The sequence below is a fragment of the Mesocricetus auratus genome, unplaced genomic scaffold, assembly GCF_017639785.1.
Source record: "Mesocricetus auratus isolate SY011 unplaced genomic scaffold, BCM_Maur_2.0 Super-Scaffold_100024, whole genome shotgun sequence".
Taxonomy (NCBI): Eukaryota; Metazoa; Chordata; class Mammalia; order Rodentia; family Cricetidae; genus Mesocricetus; species Mesocricetus auratus.
Window position 1 is genome coordinate 30,017,380 of NW_024429205.1, and position 22,715 is coordinate 30,040,094.

Genomic DNA, 22,715 nt, shown 5'->3' on the forward strand with positions numbered 1-22,715 from the left:
TCCCAAATCCTCCCAATAATTTGTCTTCCCAGTTTAAAAAGCCAGAAGGAAGCTATGTGTGATGGCACTTTGCCTTTAATCCCATTACATGGAAGGCAGAGGCTTAAGGAGTATAACTTTGAGACTACCCTGGGCTACATAGCAATTTGGAGGTCAACCTGGGCAACATAGGAAGACCTCATTTCACAAACAAAACAAAAACAGTAGGATACAGTGCAAAAATGGGGACCAAAAACAAAAACAAAAACAAAAAAACCGGCGTTAGCAATAAGGCGTGACACACCTCAAGGTGCTTTGTTATGAATGTGGGTCAAAGACACCTAGCAGGCTGTGCAGACAGGAAGACTGGGCCGTTAGATGATTACTGTCCACTCTGGACAAAAGTGGGGCAGCTGATCAGATGGACAGCTATTCTTGGTAAAGAGATCAGACAGAAAGTCCTCTCAGGACTCTGGGTAATGAGCAATGCCCTCCTGACATCCCTGCAATGGGCACAGTGTGTGTCATGGGACTATTACCAGGAAGCCCCTCTGGGCTGTGGAATGCGTTATCAGGGCACTTTCATCTAGGAATAGATGCTCAAGCCTCAGGGAAAGTATATAAATTGTCTACTCTTCAAGCCAGACCCAACTGAAACTCCAGATGGAGGGGCCAGGCGATCTGCTGCTGGGGGCTCCGGCTGGCTGCAGACCTGCACATTGGTACCTGGTGGCTGTGAGGAAAGCCCAGGAGCTGGGCACGGTGGTTCAAGGGGTAACAGCATGAGCAGCTGCCCTGGAGAAAGACTTGGTTTGTGAAGTAGCTCTCATCCCGTGGGCTTTCCCCCAAGAAGCCGAGTCATTCAACCTGATCAATTTCCATCTTTTTTGAAGCCCAGAGTCATTCCATAATGCTTCCTAGGCTCAGTCCACAGCTGCCTTGGAGGGTAGGGAAGAGAGGCTCTAACAACTCCTCTGACCTGAACATAGAAGGGTCTTTTAGAAGACTAAAACGGAAGAGGCAGCATGAACCCCTGGTAATGGAGCTAGAAAATGTGTCTGTGATCCCATCCAATAAGTTCCTCCAGTGCTGGGGAGCTCTGGTCCCCAGCTTTTGACACATCCTATAGAGTTCATGCAGCCCCAGCCCCATGCTGTTGACAGCTGCCTGCTTGCTGACTTGGGACAGATTGATGGCCCGGCTTACCAAGCTCACACACTGCCTTGGGGCTCAGGGCTCAGGGCTCAGCTCAGGTTCAGCTGATGGGGCAGCCACATTTGGTTTCTGGAAGGTGAAGCAGTCAAGGAGCACGTCTGCAGTGTGGACACAGGACACGGACTGTGACCCTCACTCATAGCAAGGCTTCTCAGACATGAATGAGGACCTGAGGCACCAGCCACTGTGCTTCCAAGCCAGCATCTTGCCCCATGCCTTAGAAGCTAGATATTTCGGGAGTGGCTGCTTGAGGGTGGGTTTTGTGCCCCTCAGCCTGCAACTTGAAGTTTGATGGTGCCCCATTCTGTCTGCCATTCCAGGAGAGGGTGCTGGGACTCTGAGGAGGTCTCCTAGGGAACACAGACAGTCATGTCAGTGTTTGATGTGGGGAAAGATCTGGTTCTTCATGGAACACTGGGCAAGTCAGACTAGGGTCACAACATGCACTCCTATGGTCACTGGAACTGCTCCTGCACCAAGTGTGTACACTTCTATACTGAGTGCACACCCGTGTGTGCCAGGCTCCCACAGTTCTATATTGAGTACACATCACATGCATGACTCATGCTAACTCTAGCTGGGTCTCCCAGGCCTGCCCTGGCCGCCACACACCATAAGGAAGCCTCTCATGTGGCTCATTCACCTGGCATTCTCCTAGCCACATCAAACATCCTGATGCTGGCTTTGATCCTGAACACTAGCCTAGCCTTAACTGTCCCTGCTCTGACCACTCTCCCCTGCTTCCAGACAACACCTACCACACCAAGCTCATTTTAAAACATGTATTTATCTTTTAGGGTAGGTAGTGGCACAGACCTGTAACTCTAGCTATTCAGGAGGAGGAGGCAGGAGAAAAGCCTGCCTGGGCTACACAGTGGGTTCAAGGCTAGCTTTGAGACATTGTCTCAAAAAAAGTAGAAGAGTGCAGGGAATGGAACTCAGTGGGGGACACTTGCCAAGCATAAATGAGGCACTGGGCTCTAGCTCTGGGACCACACACACACACACACACACACACACACACACCCTTTCCAGCACCTTCAGAGGAGCTGGGCCCATCTACCTGTCTTGGAATTTGGCTCCAGGACAGCATTTTAGAACATGTCTCAGTGCTATGTTAAGCCTCCCAGATTGTGGAGCTCTATGACCACAGCCCTGGAGGCAAATACAGCCTAGTTGTAAGTGACCCAGACATGAGACCACTCAGCTGAGGTCTGGCCTGCTGGTCTCTCCAATCGGAGAGGGCATACAATGGAGCAGATGACCCTCCTCATCTGCAGATGCAACAGACCACAGGCCAAAACTTTTTTAATTGCATCTATATAGAGTATTTACAGGCTCTTTCTAAAATTGTTGTGGGGTGTGTGTGCCTTCGAGTGTGTGCACTCGAGTGTGCACGTGTGTATGTGTGTGTGTGTGTGTGTGTGGCATCATCTCCCTCTTCCCACCTTTACATGCCTTCTAGGGACGGCACTCAAGTTGTCAGGCTGACGGCAGGCTCAGCTGTCTCAATAGCTCTTTCCCTGGACTACAGCATAATGTATTTACAGATGTTTTAACTGTTCATATGGCATGCACATTATGCTAGGTTTTACAAACAATCCAGAGAAGAGTATAAGCATGTGGAAGGGGGCTGGAGAGATGTCTCAGGAGTTAAGAGCACTGGTTGCCCTTCCAAAGATCGGAGTCCAGTCCCCAGCAGCCACACAACAGTGACTGTCTGTGACTCCAGCCCCAGAGGAACTTCTGGCCTCTTCAGGTACCACATATGTATGGCATACTGACATAAAATGCAGGCAAAACACTGAAAAAAGATTTTTAAATGTTTTTTTAAAAGTATATGAAAGGGTTATATAGGCATTTATAACTGCTACACTATTTCTATATAAGAGACTATATAAGAAGAGCTGCCATGCTGGGGACATGGCTTTTGGGCTACTAGGAACAATATCCTACGGACCAGGTGCACACACGAAACAATAAGGAGGGAACTCTTATAATAACTCACAACTCAGAAAGGCGGAAGTGTCTCCACTGATGGTCTTGCAAGACAAGAGATGCAAAGGCTACCCAGGGGGAAAGGAATACCCTTGACCTCTGAACATTCTGTGGCAAGCCCCTTTTCCGTTCTCCATGCAAACATTCTAAATTAGCAGAGAAGCTGGAAGAAGCTATAGGCAGGGAGCACACATGCTCTCTGTGGCAGTTTGAGTGTGGAATGGCCCCTTCAGGCTCCCATTTGAACACACGATCCCCATGTGTGGAGCTGTCTGGGAAAACTGTAGTTTTTAAGAGGTGAGTCACTGGGGCATGAAGGAGTTTTTTCTTTTCTTCTTTTTTTTTTCTTTTCCTTTTAGCCTGGCCCTATTTGCTGTTTAGTCTTTGCTTCCTGAGTATGGATGCAATGTGACAGCTAGTCTCCTGCTCCTGCTACCATGCCTCCTTCACCATGACGGACTGTACCTCTAAGAACTGTCAGCCAGACCCTTTGTCCCTTAAGGTGCATTATCCAGGACACCTTATCACAGCCTTGAGAGTTAGCCTTGGCCTTTCTTATAGTGCTCCCAGCACTCAAGTGACAATACTCATCTTTAGACCACAAGCAACTTATAATCAAAAGATGATCTCGTCTAACACACACATTTCCTTCACGTTTCTCCGGCCAGTGTGCTTCCCACCCTGTGCATCCAGGTGCCCAGAGTCCCAGAGAGAAAAACTCAGGGTCTTTCATAAAGAGTCAAAGATCCTAGGCCCCAAAACCCAGGGACTAGAGCCATATCAGGCAGCACACTGGCCTTGGGTGCAGCCCTACCCTGAGCACTAGAAGTGAACATTTGTCCTCCCAAATCAGACCTCAGGAAGTTTCTAGTTCATGCCACTGAGTTCCCACTACCAAGCTCATCAGGCTGGAAGACCGTGCTGACGCTGAGGACAAACAGCAGGTGGAGACAGGTGTCACCGCACATGAAGGAAGGCTCAGCACCAAGTCACCAGCAGCTACGCTGTGGCCTCATGCTGTTTGGCCAAGTGGCTACAGGGAGGGCCTCTCACAGCCCAGCACCCACCTGAAACCACAGCACCAATGTCTTATTTTTTCTGGAGCGTGAGAAGAACCTGATGCCCCAGGGAGAGTAGAGGGGTTGGAGTTGGGTGAAGACTCTTTGGATGAGGAGCGGAAGATCCCACTGAAGCTCATACGGCGTGGCGAGCGTGGAGGGGACTCCTGGTAGGAGAATGGGAACACAGTTTTGGGAGAGCCAGGGCTTGTCTTGGGTCTCACAGGAGCAGACACAGGGCTGGAGGGCCGAGGCTGGGGACCTCTGGAGAAGAGTCTTCTGGAAGGGCTGCCTGAGCTAAAGGGACTGTCCACCTGCAGAAAGACAGACAAATGGGTGAGGTCACAATGCTCCAGACACTCTGAGCTCTGCCTGCAGTAGACCTGTCATTATTGCTCCTTCCTACCTACACCAAGCAGATAAAGCAGCAGCCCTGAGCTCTTCCTGCAGAGGTGGCAATGAAATTGTCCCAACGTCAGCACCTGTGCCACGATGCCCAACCCTGGGCTGATCAGCTCTTGTCCTGAGCCCCTGGCCACCCTGTTCGGCTGTCTAACGAAGCCCTGGGGGAGGGGACAACCTGAAGGTGGGGGAGGGTGCCTAGCGCCAATCCTGCCTCTCCTGACTGCCCCATCCACATCTCTTGCCTCTTCCCATATTGGCTCTCATTCCTCAAGTCCTTCACTCGTTCTTTTCCAGGTCTGAGGATACAACTGTTGCTCTTTGTCCTCCCCCATCCGACCCCAGGAGAAAAAGCATGAGTATGATCCAGAATGCATACTAGACCTTGGGCTCAATGGTAAGGATGCTGGTAGGAGAAGGTGACAGATTTCACTCCAAGCTACTGTGGCATTTGAATGACTAAAGTCACTGGCCGAAGTCAGGAAAAGACCCCAGACTTCAGTGATGGGTCAAAAACATAGCCACAGTTTGAAAAATGACTAGGTCCCATAGCTTTAAGCCATGGCTACCGCTCACGAACATTCAGTATTGACAGTAAGACTGTATTCAGGGGCTTGCTTCCTGCAGGCTGGGCTTGGACCTCAGCTCTGCCCCTTACTGTGTCAGCATGCTCCGTGGTCCCACTGCCTCCGTTTCCTTCTATGTGGCATAAAGACAGTCATATCCTCGGCTGGTAGGGCTGTTTGCGTGTTCATATGGACACACTATCACAGGGACTGATTATAGCAATGATATACATGGTGATTTACTATGGTCCTATTACTTGTTTCTAGTGTGACACTGGGGCCAAAGGGACCTAAGGGGACCCCACATCAGCAACAGAAAAGAAAGTAACTGTCATAGGCTCAGGGGACAAAGATCAAACCCTGGAAATGCTTGGTGTACACTGATAACCAGGGCCACACTAAGGAGCAAAGTCCCCAGAGAGGACGTGTGGACAACCAGTAGAGGGTGCCCCTGAGCTCCAACAGCAGGCATCTCAAAGACTAGGATGTCCCTGTGGGATGTTCCTTTCAGTGACCAGAAGGTACCCCTCCATGTGATTCTCCACCTGCACCTAAGGAACTGGTGTCGTCACATGTAGGTGTAGGATCCACTTGGTGCCAACTCCTTCCTGAATAGCTTCTGAGGCAGAGACTGGTGTGCAACCAGGATCTTATAATTGAGCCATCTCCTTAGAAAGAAGTTTGGGGTCTGGAGAGATGGCTCAGTGGTTAAGAGCATTGGCTGCTCTTCCAGAGGTCCAGGGTTCAACTCTCAGCATTCACATGGAGTTTACAACTGTCTGTAACTCCAGTTCCAGGGATTCTGACACCCTCCCACAGGCATATATGCAGGCAAAACACCATGCATATAAAATAAGAATAAACACATCATAAAATATTTTTAATTAGCTCAAATCAACTGCCCTCCTACTTACTATGAAGACCAGTGAGATTCCTTGCCTCTTCAGTTCAGCCACCATCCCATTTGCCTATGGGACTCAGGATTGCTACTGAGAATGAACTTTTAAAGCAAGAGGTTCTTCAAGTGATGGGTGGGTTGCCACGGGGTAAGGAATAGGGCGCCAAGAGACCCTACCTGCAGTAGGAACCACGCCCACAGGAAACAGAAGATGACAGACCGAGCAAGGATTTGGTCAGAGACCTGAGTATGAGTCCAGCAATGTGGATGGATGAGTGAGCTGGCCTTCTGCGTCTGACCCTCCTCTATACAATGGGGATGCTAGACTGCTTTATGCGCTTTATGGGATGCAAAGATGACAGGCTGTGATCTACAGGAGGGATGTTTAGCATGGTTCTTGGTACACAGGGAGTCCTTCATACATGTCTGACCAGCAGCATCACCATGCATTAAAGGGTCCTTAATGGAGAAAGGACTTATAGTCTGGAAAAGGGGGAAAGCTGAGTTTCAAGCATAGCTTAGTTATGAGAGCTACAGGGTACCAGGACCTGCTCCCTGACCATGGGAGACTATGGTGGCTCCAGAACTAGGCAGGCATTGGCTTAAGGTATATATGAAGTCCATCATTCTTCACCACTGGATGCCACTACATCTGATGGTAGAAGGTGTTAGCTGGGACCACAGCAGTCATCATAAAAGTTAATGAGTGTTCTGACCTCAAGGCCTGCAGCTTTAACCCTGATACTACATACCTAGTAACATTACAGAAATATTCAGGGGACCAAAGAGGCAAGGCCAGGGAAAGAGTCCAGAGAGGAGGTCACCTCTGGAGTCCCCGAAGACTGGCCCACGGCACTCCTCCTACTATGTTGTGTAGCTTGCCTTGCACATAGCCTTGGCCTGATGAGGAGGTGGCGTCCCAGGCAAATGCCAGCCTTCAGCTCTAGAGAGAAGACAAAGGCAGATGGGGAAGCAGTAGGCCTCCCAGGAGATCACAGAATGAGGTGAAATGCCAGCAGCATGAAACAGATGAAGGGATGCCCAGGAGAGAAAAAACCGCCTATCACAGGGACCCCAGACAGAGAAGATCCTGAAGTCTACATGGCTTTGGACAGGATGATGGGCAAAGGAGAGGAGACATTCTGGAGTGGGATCTGAGAAGCAGCCAGGTCTCAGATACACAGGGCTAATGCATGATCTACTCGGGGACTCACTCACAGGAGGAGTTGAGCTAAGTTTCAGATACAGAGAGCTAACACATAATCTACTCATGAGAGGTAAATGCCACCAAAGACTCGAATCTTTTTTGATTGGCAAGGGAATCCCCAAGACCCCACTGACTGAGAATCCATTCTATATTCAGAACTATAGGCCCCCAGGAATTAGAAACTCAGCCTTCTGGAAGAGAAGGGAGCCCCAGAAAACAGACCTTCTATTTCTTCCCCTAAAAATGTTCAAAGAGCAGAGGATGTTGGGCCCCTGCAGATCCCATCTTCCCTGCCTGTTTCCTGGAAGGGGCTTGCAGGAAACAGCAGACCATGGGCGCCTCTAGAGCCAACAGGGATGGTCATGCCCAGGCTATTAGGCTAGCTGAAGCAAAATGATACTCTGCTCAACACCACTGTATGATTCTCTGGGTATGCTGAGATTCACTGGTATGCGCCTGGTTAACGGAGAGGAGGCACTTGGGCTCTTTAAGACAGAGTTTTCCAGACAGGGCAAACTCCATGTTTGTCAGGGAACCACTAGGCAGGAAGCTAGTGCTCTGGTCTTAGCTGGGCTGGCCTTCCCACCACACAGAAGAGGAGGCAGCAGCAGGTGAGAAAGGGAGGGAAGAGCATGGGGGATGGCTTCAGGACTGACCAGGAGGGATTAGCAAGGCAGGTATCCATGCCCTTGAAGATGAAGGGAAGGGCACAGAACAGAGGTTAAAGGAGCCAGGAAGGCAGCTGGGGAGAGGAAGTCCAAAGCCAGGGCACCTAAGGTCTAGTCTTGGAGTCCAGTAATGAGTCCAGCTACTCAGGCTGAAGAGCCGAAAGCAGGGCAGCTGTGCTGTTTCCAGGAGAGAGGATCTGAGATCAGTCTTCAGTCAGAAATGGATGGAAATCAAGTGATGTATGTGACCTTGCCTGGGGAACACTCCCCGTGAGTGAGGGAATGATGCACGGTATCCTTCCTCACACGTGTGGCCAGAGCTGAATGCCCTTCCAGAGGCTGCTGGATTGCAGGCACCGTCTGCACCTGTCCCTGAGTGATGCGGTCTAACCCTCAACCACGTTGGCAAGCACAATTCCTGGCCCTGCATGGTCAGGAGGGAGGCGTGTTCAAAGAGAGACTGTCCTGTCTAAGGCCGACTGCTAGAAATGAGAGAGCTGCCAGGCAGTGATGGCAGGATCAATGCACAGAGAAGAAACCCAGCGATTTGTTGGGTGTGTGCTGCGCCGTTCCACAGACTCCCTTGGCTGATTAGTCACTGCAATGCAACTCATGCTTCCTGGCTAGTTCTGACTCGGTAGCTATATACTAGAACCACACAGTCAGTCCACTAGAACCACACAGTCAGTCCACTAGAACCACACAGTCAGTCCACTAGAGCCACAGTCAGTCCACTAGAGACACACAGTCAGTCCACTAGAACCACACAGTCAGTCCACTAGAGACACACGGCCAGTCCACTAGAGACACACAGTCAGTCCACTAGAGACACACAGTCAGCTGAGCAGAGAGCCACACACAGATATGTCACCACAACAAAGAACTGCTCCCTCTTAGGGACGGCGTATAAGGAAGTGGGCAGAGAGGGTCAGACTAGGTAAGAATCTAACTGAGGTTCTCTCTGGTGTTTCCATTTTGAGCAAGGTCAACGCTATGAAGAACTGAGCAGGGGCAGAGGCATACCTTTCTGGGGCAACATGGAAATTTTCCTGGATGCCAGTGACCTCACTATCTCCTGAAAGGCCTCTTTGACTGTCACCCACACTAGAGGTTCCTGAGGGCTGTGACAATAGCACTGAGGTGTCCCCAGGCCTAGGGGGGAGTTGCTCTCTGGGGGTGGGGACACCAGGCTGCAATGCCCTTGGGAGCTCCCAGCTCCCAGCACCAGTGCCCTTTCCACCACACCAAGCTGCTCAGGAGAGGCCCCGCCTCCAAGCTGCTCAGGAGAGACCCAGCCTCCAAGCTGCTCAGGAGAGACCCCGCCTCCAAGCTGCTCAGGAGAGGTCCTGCCTCCAAGCTGCAGCCATCTGGAGACTGTTGATGAAGGAGAAGACATGTGCTCTACAGTCCTGGCCCGTACAGCGTCTGACACTGCACTGTCGCTGTAGGACACGTCCCTCCTGGGCATGGTCCCTCCTCACCAGGCCCACAGGATGGGCTAGGCTAATCCGAGCAAATGTTGGATGAAGGCAAGAATACCTCCAGGACCTTTCCCTCCCAGCTGACTTGTTAGCCTCTCTCTGAACTTGTGGGTCCACCAGGAAAGCCCCCCTCGAAGCCCCTCTGCCTCAGCCTCGGTTCCCACTGGGCTTTCCAAGCAGGGCAGAGGCCAGAGGGTCTGACCAGGCTACACTACAAGTATTGAGCTGGATGGTGCCTGCCAGCCCAGGCCCCAGGCCATTTTCTGACAGTCTTTCTGGCAGGGCCACAATAACTGCTAATAAGGTTGTTTGGGCAGGGCAGGGTGGGGCAGGGGGACTGACTGCCAAGTGAGCCCCATGGACCTAAACTGATTTGTTGATTCAATTGTATGAGATTCAAACTCTCAGAGAATAGAGTCCTTTTTCTAGGACAGGAACTCGTGCCCTAATCCCAGGCTGGAGAGTACCCAGCAGCCACTCAGAGATGCTGCAGCCCCTCCCGGTGGTCATAGGATGCTACTTCCCGACTGCAGGGGAAGTCGACAGGCTGCCTTGAACCCCTCCTTTGATGGCCAAAGTAACCTCTCACCTGCCACCACCACCTTCTCCTCATGCCTGGCCTGGCTCTGTATGGCCAATAGCCTCAGTTATGTCATGGTTTCTCTTTCTTTCTTTCTTTCTTTCTTTCTTTCTTTCTTTCTTTCTTTCTCTCTCTCTCTCTCTCTCTCTCTCTCTCTCTCTCTCTCTCTCTCTCTCTCTCTCTCTCTCTCCCTTTCTTTCATGTCATAGTTTCTTAATGGTAGAAAAAAAACTAAAGTTGTGAGGAAGGGGGAGAACAGTGAGTTAAAGAGACAAGGGCAAATGGGCAGGGGACAGGTCAGAGAAGAGATGACCTCACCCCCAAGACCTATGGGCACAGTGTAGAACAAACTCCTGTCTGTGGTAACACCAAAGAACACATGTATCAACTTTACTGCTTTTAGCCTCATCTTTGCTAGCCCAGCTCAGCTCACTGCCCATCCCCCTCCTTCACACCCACTTACTCTGGAGACACTGGTGATGGCAGTCAGCCCACAGCGAGGGCAGGAGGAAGGAGTGGAGCCCAGAGGACTCAGGGATCAGAGCAGCCAGCAACACAGCAGGCATGGCCCTGTGAGGCGAGCTGTCTCAGGATGGCTCAGCCACACCAACCCATATGCTGGTGTGAGCCCCATAAGGTAAACTTGAAAGGATGTCTCAGACTCTGCCTGCTGTGGGGCAGCTCAGGTGGGGTGGGGAGCATCTTTGGAAAGGGGAGTCTTACCTTCCAAGAAGAGTGCTTTCCCGAACTCTCCACATCTCCATTCAGGAGTGGCATGGCAAAGGAGCTCAGGTCCTGGGAGGAAGAGAGCACAAAGTCAAGGTTGGGGCAGCTGTGCATGCTCTAAGAGGGATCCACCGCCCTCTCTAAAAGTTCCTAAGAACCAGCAGGGAGACACAGTTGCAAAGACTCTGGTAGGAATAACTATGCTAAAGAGGTACTGAGTTCCTCCCTTTGGCTACCAGCCTAACGAAACAATGGAACTGAGAAATTAGTATTTCTTCAGGATTCTCAGCTTCCTGAGGAAAGGGCTATAAAGCTTTGTGCCAGCCTTATTGCCAGTTAAGAAATTTCACATCATTCTGACAAGCTGTGAGAACACCTTGCAAAACACACTGGAGCCAAGAGACAATGATGGGCTAATGATGGGTGGACCACACCTTAACCAGGCCACGGACTTATGCAAACCCCTTGCCCTCTACTTAAATCTTGAATCTCATGCCAAGACTCATAAAATGGGAAAGAAGGGGCAGGGAGGTGGCGGGGCCTCTCACTCTCTATAGTGTGGTCATACTGAATGAATGCTTTCCTGTACTTCACTGTTGCTTTCTACTTGGCTGGCATGATGAAGAAGGTTTGAGTCTAGGTGAAGGAAGCCACACTCAGTCGCCAGCCCTAACAACTCCGACAGCACAGGGGATGCTCACCCATATCTCCATTCCTTTTCAGAATGTCAAGCAGGATGTCCAACAACAGCCACCCCTTCCCCTCAGCAAGCCAGAAGAAAGACAAAGGCCCAGGCCAAAGGGATAAAAACATAAGGAGTCCAGGCAGGCAGGCTGAAAGAGTAAGTGGCCTATCGGGATGATCTGGGCAGTGGCTGATGGACAGGACCTTTACACTTGACATGAAACACGCAGCTTCTTGGAAGAGGTCCAAGGAAGCGTGTCTCCTGGAAAGATGAGCACACTTGAGCAGGGTGATGCTGGAGCAACAGATGAAGCTTAATGAAAGTGGTGGAGGTGAACAGGAGTTGGGTTATAGCAGTTTCTTTTCCTGTTGCTGGGATTAAATGCCCAGACAAAAGCAACTTCATCGAGAATGGGTTTTTTCTGGTTCATAGTTTGGGTACAGCCCATCAGGGAAGCTGAGGCAGCAGGAGCTTGCAGCAGCTGGTCACACACATTCATAACCAGGGATGGAGAGTCATAAAACGCAAGCTTGTGCTCAGCTCACCCCCGGGAATGGTCGGCCCACAGTTAAGATGGGTCTTCAATTAACCCGATGAAGATCCGGTCAAGCTGACAGTTAGCACTGACCACCACAGAGGTCTGAAAGAGACCGGGGAGGGGTTGGCAGCTTGCCGCTGAGTCAGGTGTGAGGCAGTTGCATCTCTTCATCCCTGCTCTTCCTGTGCCCTGCATCTGACCTTGGAAAAGCCTGCACACCAGTGGGACCACCTGGACACCCTTAAGCCTACAAAAATTGGCATCCTTAACACTTCATTTTTGTTTATTAAAAAATGATTGGAAGCCAGGCAGTGATGGTGTACGCCTTTAATCCCAGCACTCGGGAGTCAGAGGCAGGTAGACCTCTGTGAGTTCGAGACCAGCCTGGCTTACAGAACAAGTTCCAAGACAGCCTCCAAAGCTGTGGGGAAGCTCTCAGGCCCACGCTGCTCTCATTTTCTAGAGGGTACATGTCTGCTTGACCCTGCCATGTACCCTCTGAGACTCACATCCTGGGGCCGGGGGCAGAAAAGCATCAGGGGAGCGAGGCCTAACTCTGCCTCCTCCCAGCTTGCACCCTGCCCTACCTTCCTAAGTCCTGCTCTGGGCATACAGTCTACTCATTTTATACTTAGGATCACTGAACATTGCACAAACACTAAGCTAGGAAGATCCTGGCTTGCTTGTCTGTCTGGTAACTGGGCACCTTGCTTCATTTATGTGCAACCTATTATGCAGCAGGCACAGAGCAAGGCCTGGGGACATCACAGAACTACGATGGCCATGGCCCCCACTTTCCTACAAGGGTGACTGTAGGTACCTGCCACCCAATGGACACTGCCACAGCTTTGTAAAGGGAAGCCTTCCCGCTAGCCTGGTTCCAGAGCCGCATCAGTCCCAAATGAACACACAGGAGGCAATATTAATTATGAAGCTGTTGGCCTTGCTTGTTTCTTACTGGCTAGCTCTGATTTAAGTATTTATCCCATAATTGCTAATCTAAGTATTTCTCTTACGGGAGAGGTTTCCAGGCTTCCTATCCCATGGCGTTACATCTCGACTTCCTGTGTTTCTCCTTCCCAGAGTCCTCCTGGACTCCTAGTCCCATCTATCTTGGTTCCCTATTGGCCAACAGTGCTTTATTGACATATACACAGGACTTCCCCCATCACAGCTTTCTGCTTTTAACTATGGACAAGTGGAGACTTAAAGTAGCAGGCTTTGATTCTACCTCTTGTGGCTCTCTACAGCTGCTGGAATAACCTCACAGTCTGTGCTGATCTCTGGGGTCAGCTGGTAACTCAACCAGGGCGAGGGTCATAGCAGCCCTGTTCACGTGCCCAGCCAACTCCACAAATGCCAGCTAATGGAAGACAGTGTGTTTGTGTGTCTAGCAGGCAGTTCAGGTGGCCTCAAATCCAATGCTTTCTCCAGTCTATTAGTCACAATACGACTCAGGACATAGAGTCATAGACTCTGCCTCCAGACAGGTCGCAGTGTAAGGAACTTGAGTACAGTGAACAAATCGGTAACTAAATCTCTAAATCTAACTAATGTCATTAAATAATTAATGCACATATAATTCTATTATATGCTGCTTAAATAATATGAATTTTGGTATATATGCACTACTTGACTTCAGTTCCCAAATGTATCGGCTGTGTCCAGCTGACATTCAGTTGGCATGCTGTACCCACATCCAAGAAGCCCACTCAGTAGACAGACCTCTCACATGAAGACACTGACACACAGCATTCAGGCTTCGCTAGTGAGTTCTGGTGCCCTGCACAGAGCTGGTGATCTTCTGACATCTGAATCCTCTAAGAGTTTATGCTCACAGACACTCAAAGATGCACCGAGCCACTGAAGCATGGCCTAAGACGCTGACTCACACTGGCTACTGCTGCTGGCTAATATTTATTTTGAAGCCAGAAAGTTCCTGTCATTGTCAATTAGTAGTAAAGGGAGGTTCTCAATGAGGGATGGGATAGTGCAGATGATTTACGAAGGATATGCAGATGACATAAAGATAGACAGAGATAGATGGACACATGATCGATGGATGGAGATGACAGATAGGTATATAGATGATACATGGATACTTGAATATAAACAGACAGGGACAGATAGATAGATAGATAATGAGTGGATGAAGATGATACGAGAATATTTGGACAGATTAGATAGATGATGGATATATGAATAGATAATGTATGAATACACAGAATGATGGTTGGATGGATGGATGAGCAGATGAAGGATAGACGGACAAAAGTTACATGGATATCGGATGAATTAGACCGATCATAGGTAGGCAATGGCCTTAGTTAGGGTTTCTACTGCTGTGATAAAACACAATGACCAAGAGCAAGGTGGGAAGGAAAAGGTCTGATTTATAGTTCTAAATCACTGTTCAACATCAAAGGAAGTCAGGACAGGAACTCAGACAGGATTGGGACCTGGCATTAAGAGCTGATGCAGAGGCAATGGAGGAATGCTGCTTACTGGTTTGCTCCACATGGCTTGGTCAGCCTACTTTCTTTAGAACCCAGGACCACCAGCCCAGGGATGGCACTACCCACAATTGGGTGGGCCCTTCCCCATTGATCACACATTAAGAAAATGCCTCATGCCTGGATCTCATGGAGGATCCTTCTTCTCTGATGCTTTGACCTTGTGTCAAGTTAACACTCAACCAACAAGTACAGCGATGGATGGTCAGTAGATGACACACAGAACCAAAGAAATGAGAACAGAACAAGTTGAGGCTAGAATCCAACTGTTTTAAATCAGGAGGTGTAAGAATCCCATGGAGAATTTAATGAATAACAAAATCATGGGTCTTGTCTCAGAAATTCCAATTCAGTAGGTTTAGACTGAAACCTAGGATTTGATATTTTTAAAAGTGTTACTAGACAGTGCTGTTATACTTAAGCTGGTTCAAGACCACACTTTGATAAGCCCTGCCCTAAACTACAGCCATGAAAGAGCATGTACAAACCATCAACGCTAGATGTCTTCCTCACACTCTAGTTGAGGGTGTTTCAGTGGTGAGAGGGACAGAGAAAATATTGTCACTTGATCCTCCAACCCCAGGGTCAGAACACTATTCCTGTCACTATGCTCTGCAGGCAGTGTGGTCACAGGCCATCACCAGCACCGAGGGCCCTGTGGCCTCAGGTAGGGTGAGAAGCTAGCCACACAGCATGTGGCAGTATCTTGAGCTCACTCAAGCCCAGTTGTGACACCATAACCTTCTGACTGGCCAGATACTCTTGATTCTATTTTTAGTCTGTCTCCAATGACAGAGAAGGACTTCAGGAGCTCCTCTCCCATGAGGGTTGGGAGCATGTGCATTCTGTCACTAATGCCTAGTAGGTGAAGACCCTAACGTCTCTTGGAGCTTTTGTCATACAGGGTCCTGTCTCACTCAGGCCCTTCTTCCCATCTTCCTGGGAGCAACCCCCAACTACCTTCGCCCACTGAAGTGCTCTCAGACTCTGATCCCTTAAGTCTGCCAACGTACTTTAACTTGCTGGTGTGACTGACTACTTTTCATGATTTTTTTGTTCCTCACATTTTAATGGCTTCTCAGTTTGGGCCCTCTGAAAAAAAGCTCCCAGACAAGAGTTTAGGACTTAGTGAATACTTTTAAGTTAAACAGCATTAGCAAAGGAGTAAGAAAGAAGTTTCAGGAAGCCAGACAGGCCATGAGGATATGATAATAAGTGGATTCCTTGGGGGAAACAGCAGCATCCTGCTGGGTTCTCTGAAATAGTCTGTGCACATCAGACCCGTCTACCCAATGATTGCCTACGTGGTGCAAGTCTGTCCTTTGAGTGCCCACTAATGGTGACCCATTAATTCTTGTGCCAGGAGAGGCTGTGAACTAGGGACTTCAGATACATGCTTAACAGTTATGCCCAGAACATATGATGACAGGTCAACTCCTCACCTTGTGGTGAGGGGAGAGTGACAACCACATCAGATCACATCAGATGCAGAAGGAGATGACCTTCCAGACCCAGTGGAATGCAGTGTCCTATGTAAGGAAGGGAATAGTCCAGAGACCAAATCAAGTAGGACCCTGGAGGAAGCTCAGCAGAGAGTAAGCAGGAGAGACGCAATTGAAAATGGATTTCAAACAACATGCAGTTTTTTTCTTTTACCTTAAGCTTGTCCATGCCATGTTTGGAATATACTTGCACTAAAACTGGTCTGTTGTTATGCAGATCCCTTTTTAACTGCGTATCCTGGGTCTCCTCAGACAACCCTGGCTCAAAGGCCACGCTCTGCCAGGCATAGTGTTGAGTACCTCATCCCAGTACTATGGAATAGGAGGCAGAGAGATCTCTGTATATTCAAAGCCAACCTGGTCCTCTTAATGAATTCCAGGCCTGCCAAGACTCAGGAATTGCTCACAAAGGCAGAACTGCAACAAAGACCCTGCCCCTTACTCTCAAGCTTGCCCTAAGTCCCCCATAGCCTTGTGGACAGCTTTGGGTGTGTGTCTTTCTTTCCCGGCTGAAAGATTCCTCCCAGCTTTGGCATCTGGTCCCACCAGCAAATACAAAGCACTCTTAAGACACAGAACTCTCTCCCTCCGACCTGAACCTAACCCTAAGACACCAGGCATAGGTCACATTTGGTGAACACTTGTGTGGCAATGGAGTGAACTCTGCTTTCACTAAGGGTTGGGTCATGCCAAGAATATGCTAGAATGTCCCAGCTTTGATGCTGCTTGTCAGCACTGGGCCTAGCAGTCCCTCAGCTGGTGCTGGGTTTTGCCCTACACTGCTACACAGCACTCCACTTCCATGACAAGCACACGTGAGTGGGGGATCAGCCTCTCCACTTGGCCTCAATTCAATGTGACTTGCTCAGTGGGCAGGAACTACTTACTCCCCAACTCTTTTCTTGCCCTGCCAACTTTTATTATTTATTTTATTGAGACTATTTGCTATGTAGCCCAGGCTAGGCTTAGGTTTACAACAGTCCTCATGCCTCAGCCTCCTGATTGCTGGGAGCTCTTTCTTCACTCTGTCATGCATGTAATAACCATGTTCTTATACAGCACTTTACATTGTGAAGAGCTTTCCCATTTATTATCGTATTTCAGCCTCCCTACAAGGTGGGAAAATTGGCACCATTTTCTGAGACACACAAGACAAGCTATGTTAACTGTTAAACAGATGTAAGCAGTAATTTTTAGCTTTCTATTTAAAATAGTTTTAAAATGCCTTACATGGGCAATGTAAATAGGAGTGTTTTCTCAAATAAAACCGGTATTCCTGCTTGTTCGGGTCACTGCAGAACTCATAACTTGCCCAGATGCCCAACTTCACCCTGCTCCCCAAAGTACAAAGTACCCATTTACCGTGGAGAGCTCCGGGCCCCAAGTCTCCACTCAGTATTGTAGTCCTGGGCTGGACTTAAAGAGGGATAGGGAGCACCTAAAAGGAAGGGTTTGGGGTAAATACGGTAGGAAAAGCCTACTACTTACTCTTCAGGGTGAAAATGAGTGGGAAGCCCTGGCTAGCCAGCTCTGCCTGTGCTGTGACAGGGATCAGCGATGCTGCCATGAGGTAGTGGGGCTGAATGTGCTGTCCCACACGGCTTAGCTCGTGCACGTGTAAAAACCTTTGCTTGACTGGTCATCTCGAAGGGTGTAGCCAGGTGTGGGTTCCCTGAGCGGTAAAGGTAAGGACTGGGGTATACCTCCTGTGACCTGATCTCGCTCTATGGAGGTGAAAACAAGAGTCCCTGGGCTACTCTCTAGGGCAGGCCAGACTGATTGATGCTCAGCACTGTGAACAATCTACTCTGCATGCTGCTGCTTTGGCTGTTTAGATCAATGTCGCCAAAGTCCAACCAAGGTGGCAGAGTGGTGATTTGAGCTGAAGTTAGCTACAGCTTTGTATAGATGAGGGCTCCTCTAACCTTCAAATTTCAGAGGCCCAAAATGTCTCTGTAGCCAAACCAAGGAAACCACTGCAAAAGGACCCCAACCGCGATTCACATGAACCCTGAGGACTTTGGTGCGGAGGGAGAGCCATTTGGGGGTGCACCCATACCGTGGCCCCCGCGATGTCCCTACCCACTACTCCTTTCCTAGGTCCCTAGCGGCTTCGCACAGCTCCACCCCACCTCCCCAGAGCGCAGTCCACACCGTCCTTTTTCAGCAAAACATCACGACTCACCACCCTCCTCCCCAGGACCCGCACCGGCCAGATCCCGGGGCTACGCCCAGTCCTCCACCAGGCTAAACGCACCTGGGAGCGCGCTCCGCGTCCCCGCTTCCTGGCAGACACCCCTACCCATGCCCCTGCCTCGTCCCCGGGATTTGGTCCCCTCGCTGCCTCCCAGGGCTGCTGCCCTTACACTGGAGCCGGGCGCTCTTTATGACCGTCCTTCCACCCTGAAAACACCTCGTGGAGACTTCCACGGGGCGGGGAGGGCGGACGGCGCAGGTACCACGCGGGTAGGCGCCCGAGAGGCTGGCGCGTGGCCGCAGAAATAAACTGTGGCGGCGGCTGGCTGGGTTCTGCGGGCCGAAGGGCGCGCCCCAGCCCCTAGGGGAGAATTGGGCAGGACAACCGCCCTGGGCAGCCTCCGAGCATCGTCCCCCAGGACTCGGGGGACAGTAGGGACCGAACCTGGCAGGGACTCAGGCTCTGGGAGCGCTGGGCGGTGGAAGGCGGCGCGCGTTGAACAGGAAGTGCGTGGTGTACGGCGCAACTGTCCCACTCCACGCCGCCCCCGGGCCGCCCTGCCTGCACTTGTCAGTCTCAGACAGGCAGACTCCGGACTCGCCTGAAGCTGATTTCTGACCCATCTCGTTTTTGTAGAGTCTCTGTTTAGGTCGGATCCCCGGACACACACACACGCCGCGGTTGGATCCCCGGGTAAAAGGCTCGGGAGATCCAGATTTGTTTCGCCGAACTCCGCAGCCCTGCGGCGTGGGGATCCGCATCCCGATCCAGAGAGGCCTGTGGCCAGGTGAGTGCAGGCTTTTCTCCACGACTGGATTTTTTACATATTCACCAAGGGTTGCACAGCCCAGGTCCTGAGACCACCGGAGGAAATGGGTGCGTCGGAAACTGAAAACCAGGGCGAAGACACCGCGTGCTCCAGGGCCTTCAGAGTCACTAAGCTGCAGATCCAGCACTGCCGGCTTCTCTAGGCTCGGGCAGCGCGACCATGGCTTCTGGGATGAGTGAAGGGGGCTCTTCAGCTCCTGCTCAGAGTTTGAAGACTGGACGACCCCAAAGATCACTCAGGCTCTCTGAAGATGACATCAGCCCATCTGCGCCCTGCAATCAGTAAGGCACAGATGTTACACAGAGAATGACCTGATAGGGGTTGCTTTGACAAGACACCACGGGGGCAGTTGAGGAGGTGGCTTTTGCCTGGAGGCTCCCTGCTCTCAGAGGAGGTGACCTGGTTAGCATGCTTTAGACAGAGACCATTATTTAGTAAAAGACCTGTCTGTCCATGAGAGACAACCTAGGTTCAGCTATCTCCTGGGTTTCCACATTTCCAGCCTACTTCCTGCAAATTAGGTAGAACCCTGCAGTTGTGGGGGTGTGTCCCGGTTCACTAGTAGATTTTCATACATCCCGCCATGCTTCCAAGCCAATAATGAAGTGCACCCCTTCCCCAGTGTCCCTAAGCAGCTTCTGGAGGGCACCCTGAAAGAACCTGTCTAGGATCAACACTCAAGCAGCTGTATTTTGTCCCCACCCAGGGTGTAGATTTTTGCCCAGCTTCTTGCTAAAAGGACTTCCAGAGGCTCTGAAAGATGTCATTCTACTGAATGTTCAAATTGCTCCTTAGAAGCAGAAGTGAGGGATTTCGGGGCGGATGGGGGGCATTCTGGGAGGGGGCACTCTCAGCCACTAGAAAATATCACTCCAGGACTGTCAAGTAAGTGTTCTCTCTGTAAATTGTCGTCTTTGTCATGATTTGCCAGGATACATAATTGGCACCATGTGATGAGAAAGAAAGGGCTTTGAAAGAAGTAATCAGAAGAGATCAAACTGACAGGGAGAGACTGGGGGCGGGCCCTGATGCTTTGGTTCAGCCCTCCATAGTGTGTGTGTGTGTGTGTGTGTAAGAGAGAGAGACAGAGCGAGAGCGAGCGAGACAGAGACAGAGAGAGGGAGGGAGGTCGCGAGGGAAGGAGGTTGGTATTAGGATGTCCCCTTCAATCCTCTCTCCACCCTATTTTTAAAGACAGGGTCTCTCACAGATAGATGTCCAGATTTCAGCTAGGTTGGCTGGCCAGAGAGCCCCTGGAATCCACAAATGCTTGTGCCCCACAGTGCCAGGGTTACTTAACCGCCCCCACCAAGATGGGCTTCCTGTTTTTATGAGCAGCATTTAGCAATTGTTGTAAGTTATACTTTCGTCAATGATTTGTGGAAACATGTATAATCTTTCCCTAATAAAGTATTCTCTCTCTTTTTTTTTTTTTTTACTTTTTGGAGTGCAGACTTTGGAGCCATGGAGTCCTAAATCTAAATATTGGGACTTGAGATAGCTCAGTGTATAAAGTACTTGCAAGCAAGCCTGGGTTAAATTCTCAGAATCCATGTGAAAGCTGTGTGCAGTGATGTGTACCTGTAATCCAGCACTCCTATGAGCCAGTACACTGCACAGTGTGACCCAGTAACAAGAAAGATCCGGCTTCAAACGAGACAAAACCACCAAGGTGAAAGGAGAGACTGGTTCCTGAAAAGTTATCCTCTGACCTCCATATGAGGTTCATGGCACATACCCACCTGTGTAACTACACACACTTTAAAACTTAAATCAAAATTTTTTATAGGCTGGAGAGATGGCTCAGTGATTAAAAGCACTTACACTGCTCTTGCAGGAGATCTGGGTTCAGTTCTCAGTGCCCACATTGTGGCTCACAATCACCTATAACTCGAGTTCCAAGAGTTCCAGAACAAACATGGAACACATATGTCTGCTCAGGCATACATGCATACACATAAAATAAATCTTTAAAAATATATTTTATTAGTCAAGCATGGTGACACACCCCCCTAATGCCAGCATTCAGGAGTCTGAGGCTGGGGTGGGGCTGTGTATGTGAAGTATGAAGTTCTCAATAAAAATCTAAAAAGTAAAAAATAAAAAAACAACAGCTTCAGTCAATAGAACCCTCCCCACTTTCTTCTCCATTAAGGAGACTTGTGGCTTGTGGTGAGTGGTATTGTCATGTCACCTGCCATGGCTCTTTGCGTACTGTCTAAGGGAACTCTTTTGGTGGTGGAGGGTAGAGAAATATTCCCCGGGATGACAAATGGTGATCATGTGTCACCATGACGACAGTACCATTCCAGACAAAGGATCTGCATCCATGAGATGCAGACCTGCCATTAGCACTTTTCAACCTGTCTGAATTATGGGAACCACAAATTGCTTTCAGGATCCCAAGGTAAAAGCCATAGACTCACCCTCAGGAATGGGGACTGGGGAGCAGTCTCAGCTTTGCTCAAACCCTCTCCAAACACAGTCCCTCCCACACATCCCCGCTTTCAGTTTACTCAAATCCACCTCTGTCTTGCTTTTGCCAGATCCACTCACCCAGAATTTTCTAAAAGCCCCAGGAATACCAGTATGTAGACAAGAACCTGGAGGGTGAAATAGCATGGAATGCTGTAGAAACAGAAGCCAGCTTGGTTTGGCACATTTGTGGGTCAGGTAAGGCAGGTGTGGGGCTGGCTCTCCACCACACCGCATGAGACACCGGGCAAGTTCCTCAGGCTCCTTGTTTGTCAGAGAAAGTAACACTGGACGCCTGTGATCTCAGCACTTGGGAGGAGGAGGCAGGAGAATCAGGAGTTCAAGGCTAGCTTTGGTTGCATATTGAGTTCAAGTCCAGCCTGTGCCACATGGAATTCTATGTCAAAGAAGCCAAAACAAAACAAAACAAAGGAAGTGGCATTGCCTTGCAAACCTCTGTGGAGAGGAGATTAAAGTCAAGGGCAGCTGTGTGATCAGTATGGAGACAGGCAGAAAGGCTCCAGCAGAGCAGCCTTTGCCATGAGGCATGGAGGGCCCTATGACCTGACACAAGGAGTGGGGGCATCAGGAGGCTGGAGACAAGCTCACCACTTAAGAGCACTTGCTGCTCTCACAGAGGACCTGAGTTTTCTTTCTAGCACCCATATCAGGCAGCTTAAAACTGCCTGTAAGTCCAGCTCCAGGGACCACGTGCACCAGCTCCTATGGGTATCTCACATGTTCACAATGCTAACACACACACAACCACAATTAAGAGCAGTAAAGTAAACACTTAATTTTTTCTGAAAGAAGTTTGTGCTTTGTGTGGTGGGCAACGGGGAGTCAAGAAAAGCTTTGACGCTGAGGAATGGTGGGGGCTACTCTGAACCATGGTTTACACATGAGAAGACCTGGGCATAGGATGGCCAGGTGACTCCATCAAAGCCACCCTGTTACCGGGTGACAAGCTTGACTTGGGCACTAGTCTCATACAATCCAGAGCATCCACAACGGTTATTCCTCCTTTGGCCAGAGTGTAAGATAGGGGCCTGGATACCTATTGAACTGTGTTGTTTAAGGTAATCAGGTTTCCTCAACATGCATCATTTGACTCATTTGGAACTTCACCTAAGGAGAACCCCAGTGGGAGATGATTGCCTGAGTTCCCCATCTGAGAACACAGGTGTTTACAACCCTC

At 49.9% G+C, this 22,715-nt stretch overlaps 1 protein-coding gene across 1 annotated transcript; it reads right to left on the reverse strand.

Moving 5' to 3' along the window:
• Window positions 1-57: 57 nt before the first annotated feature.
• On the reverse strand, window positions 58-18,739 carry LOC121133827 (5'-AMP-activated protein kinase subunit gamma-2-like). The gene is made up of 4 exons (XM_040730941.1): window positions 18,658-18,739; window positions 10,776-10,847; window positions 4,260-4,564; window positions 58-1,544 (listed from the first exon to the last, which is right to left on the reverse strand). The coding sequence occupies exons 2-4, from the start codon at window positions 10,827-10,829 to the stop codon at window positions 1,412-1,414; spliced, it is 492 nt and encodes a 163-aa protein (XP_040586875.1). The 5' UTR covers window positions 10,830-10,847; window positions 18,658-18,739; the 3' UTR covers window positions 58-1,411.
• Between the last annotated feature and the right edge of the window lie 3,976 nt (window positions 18,740-22,715).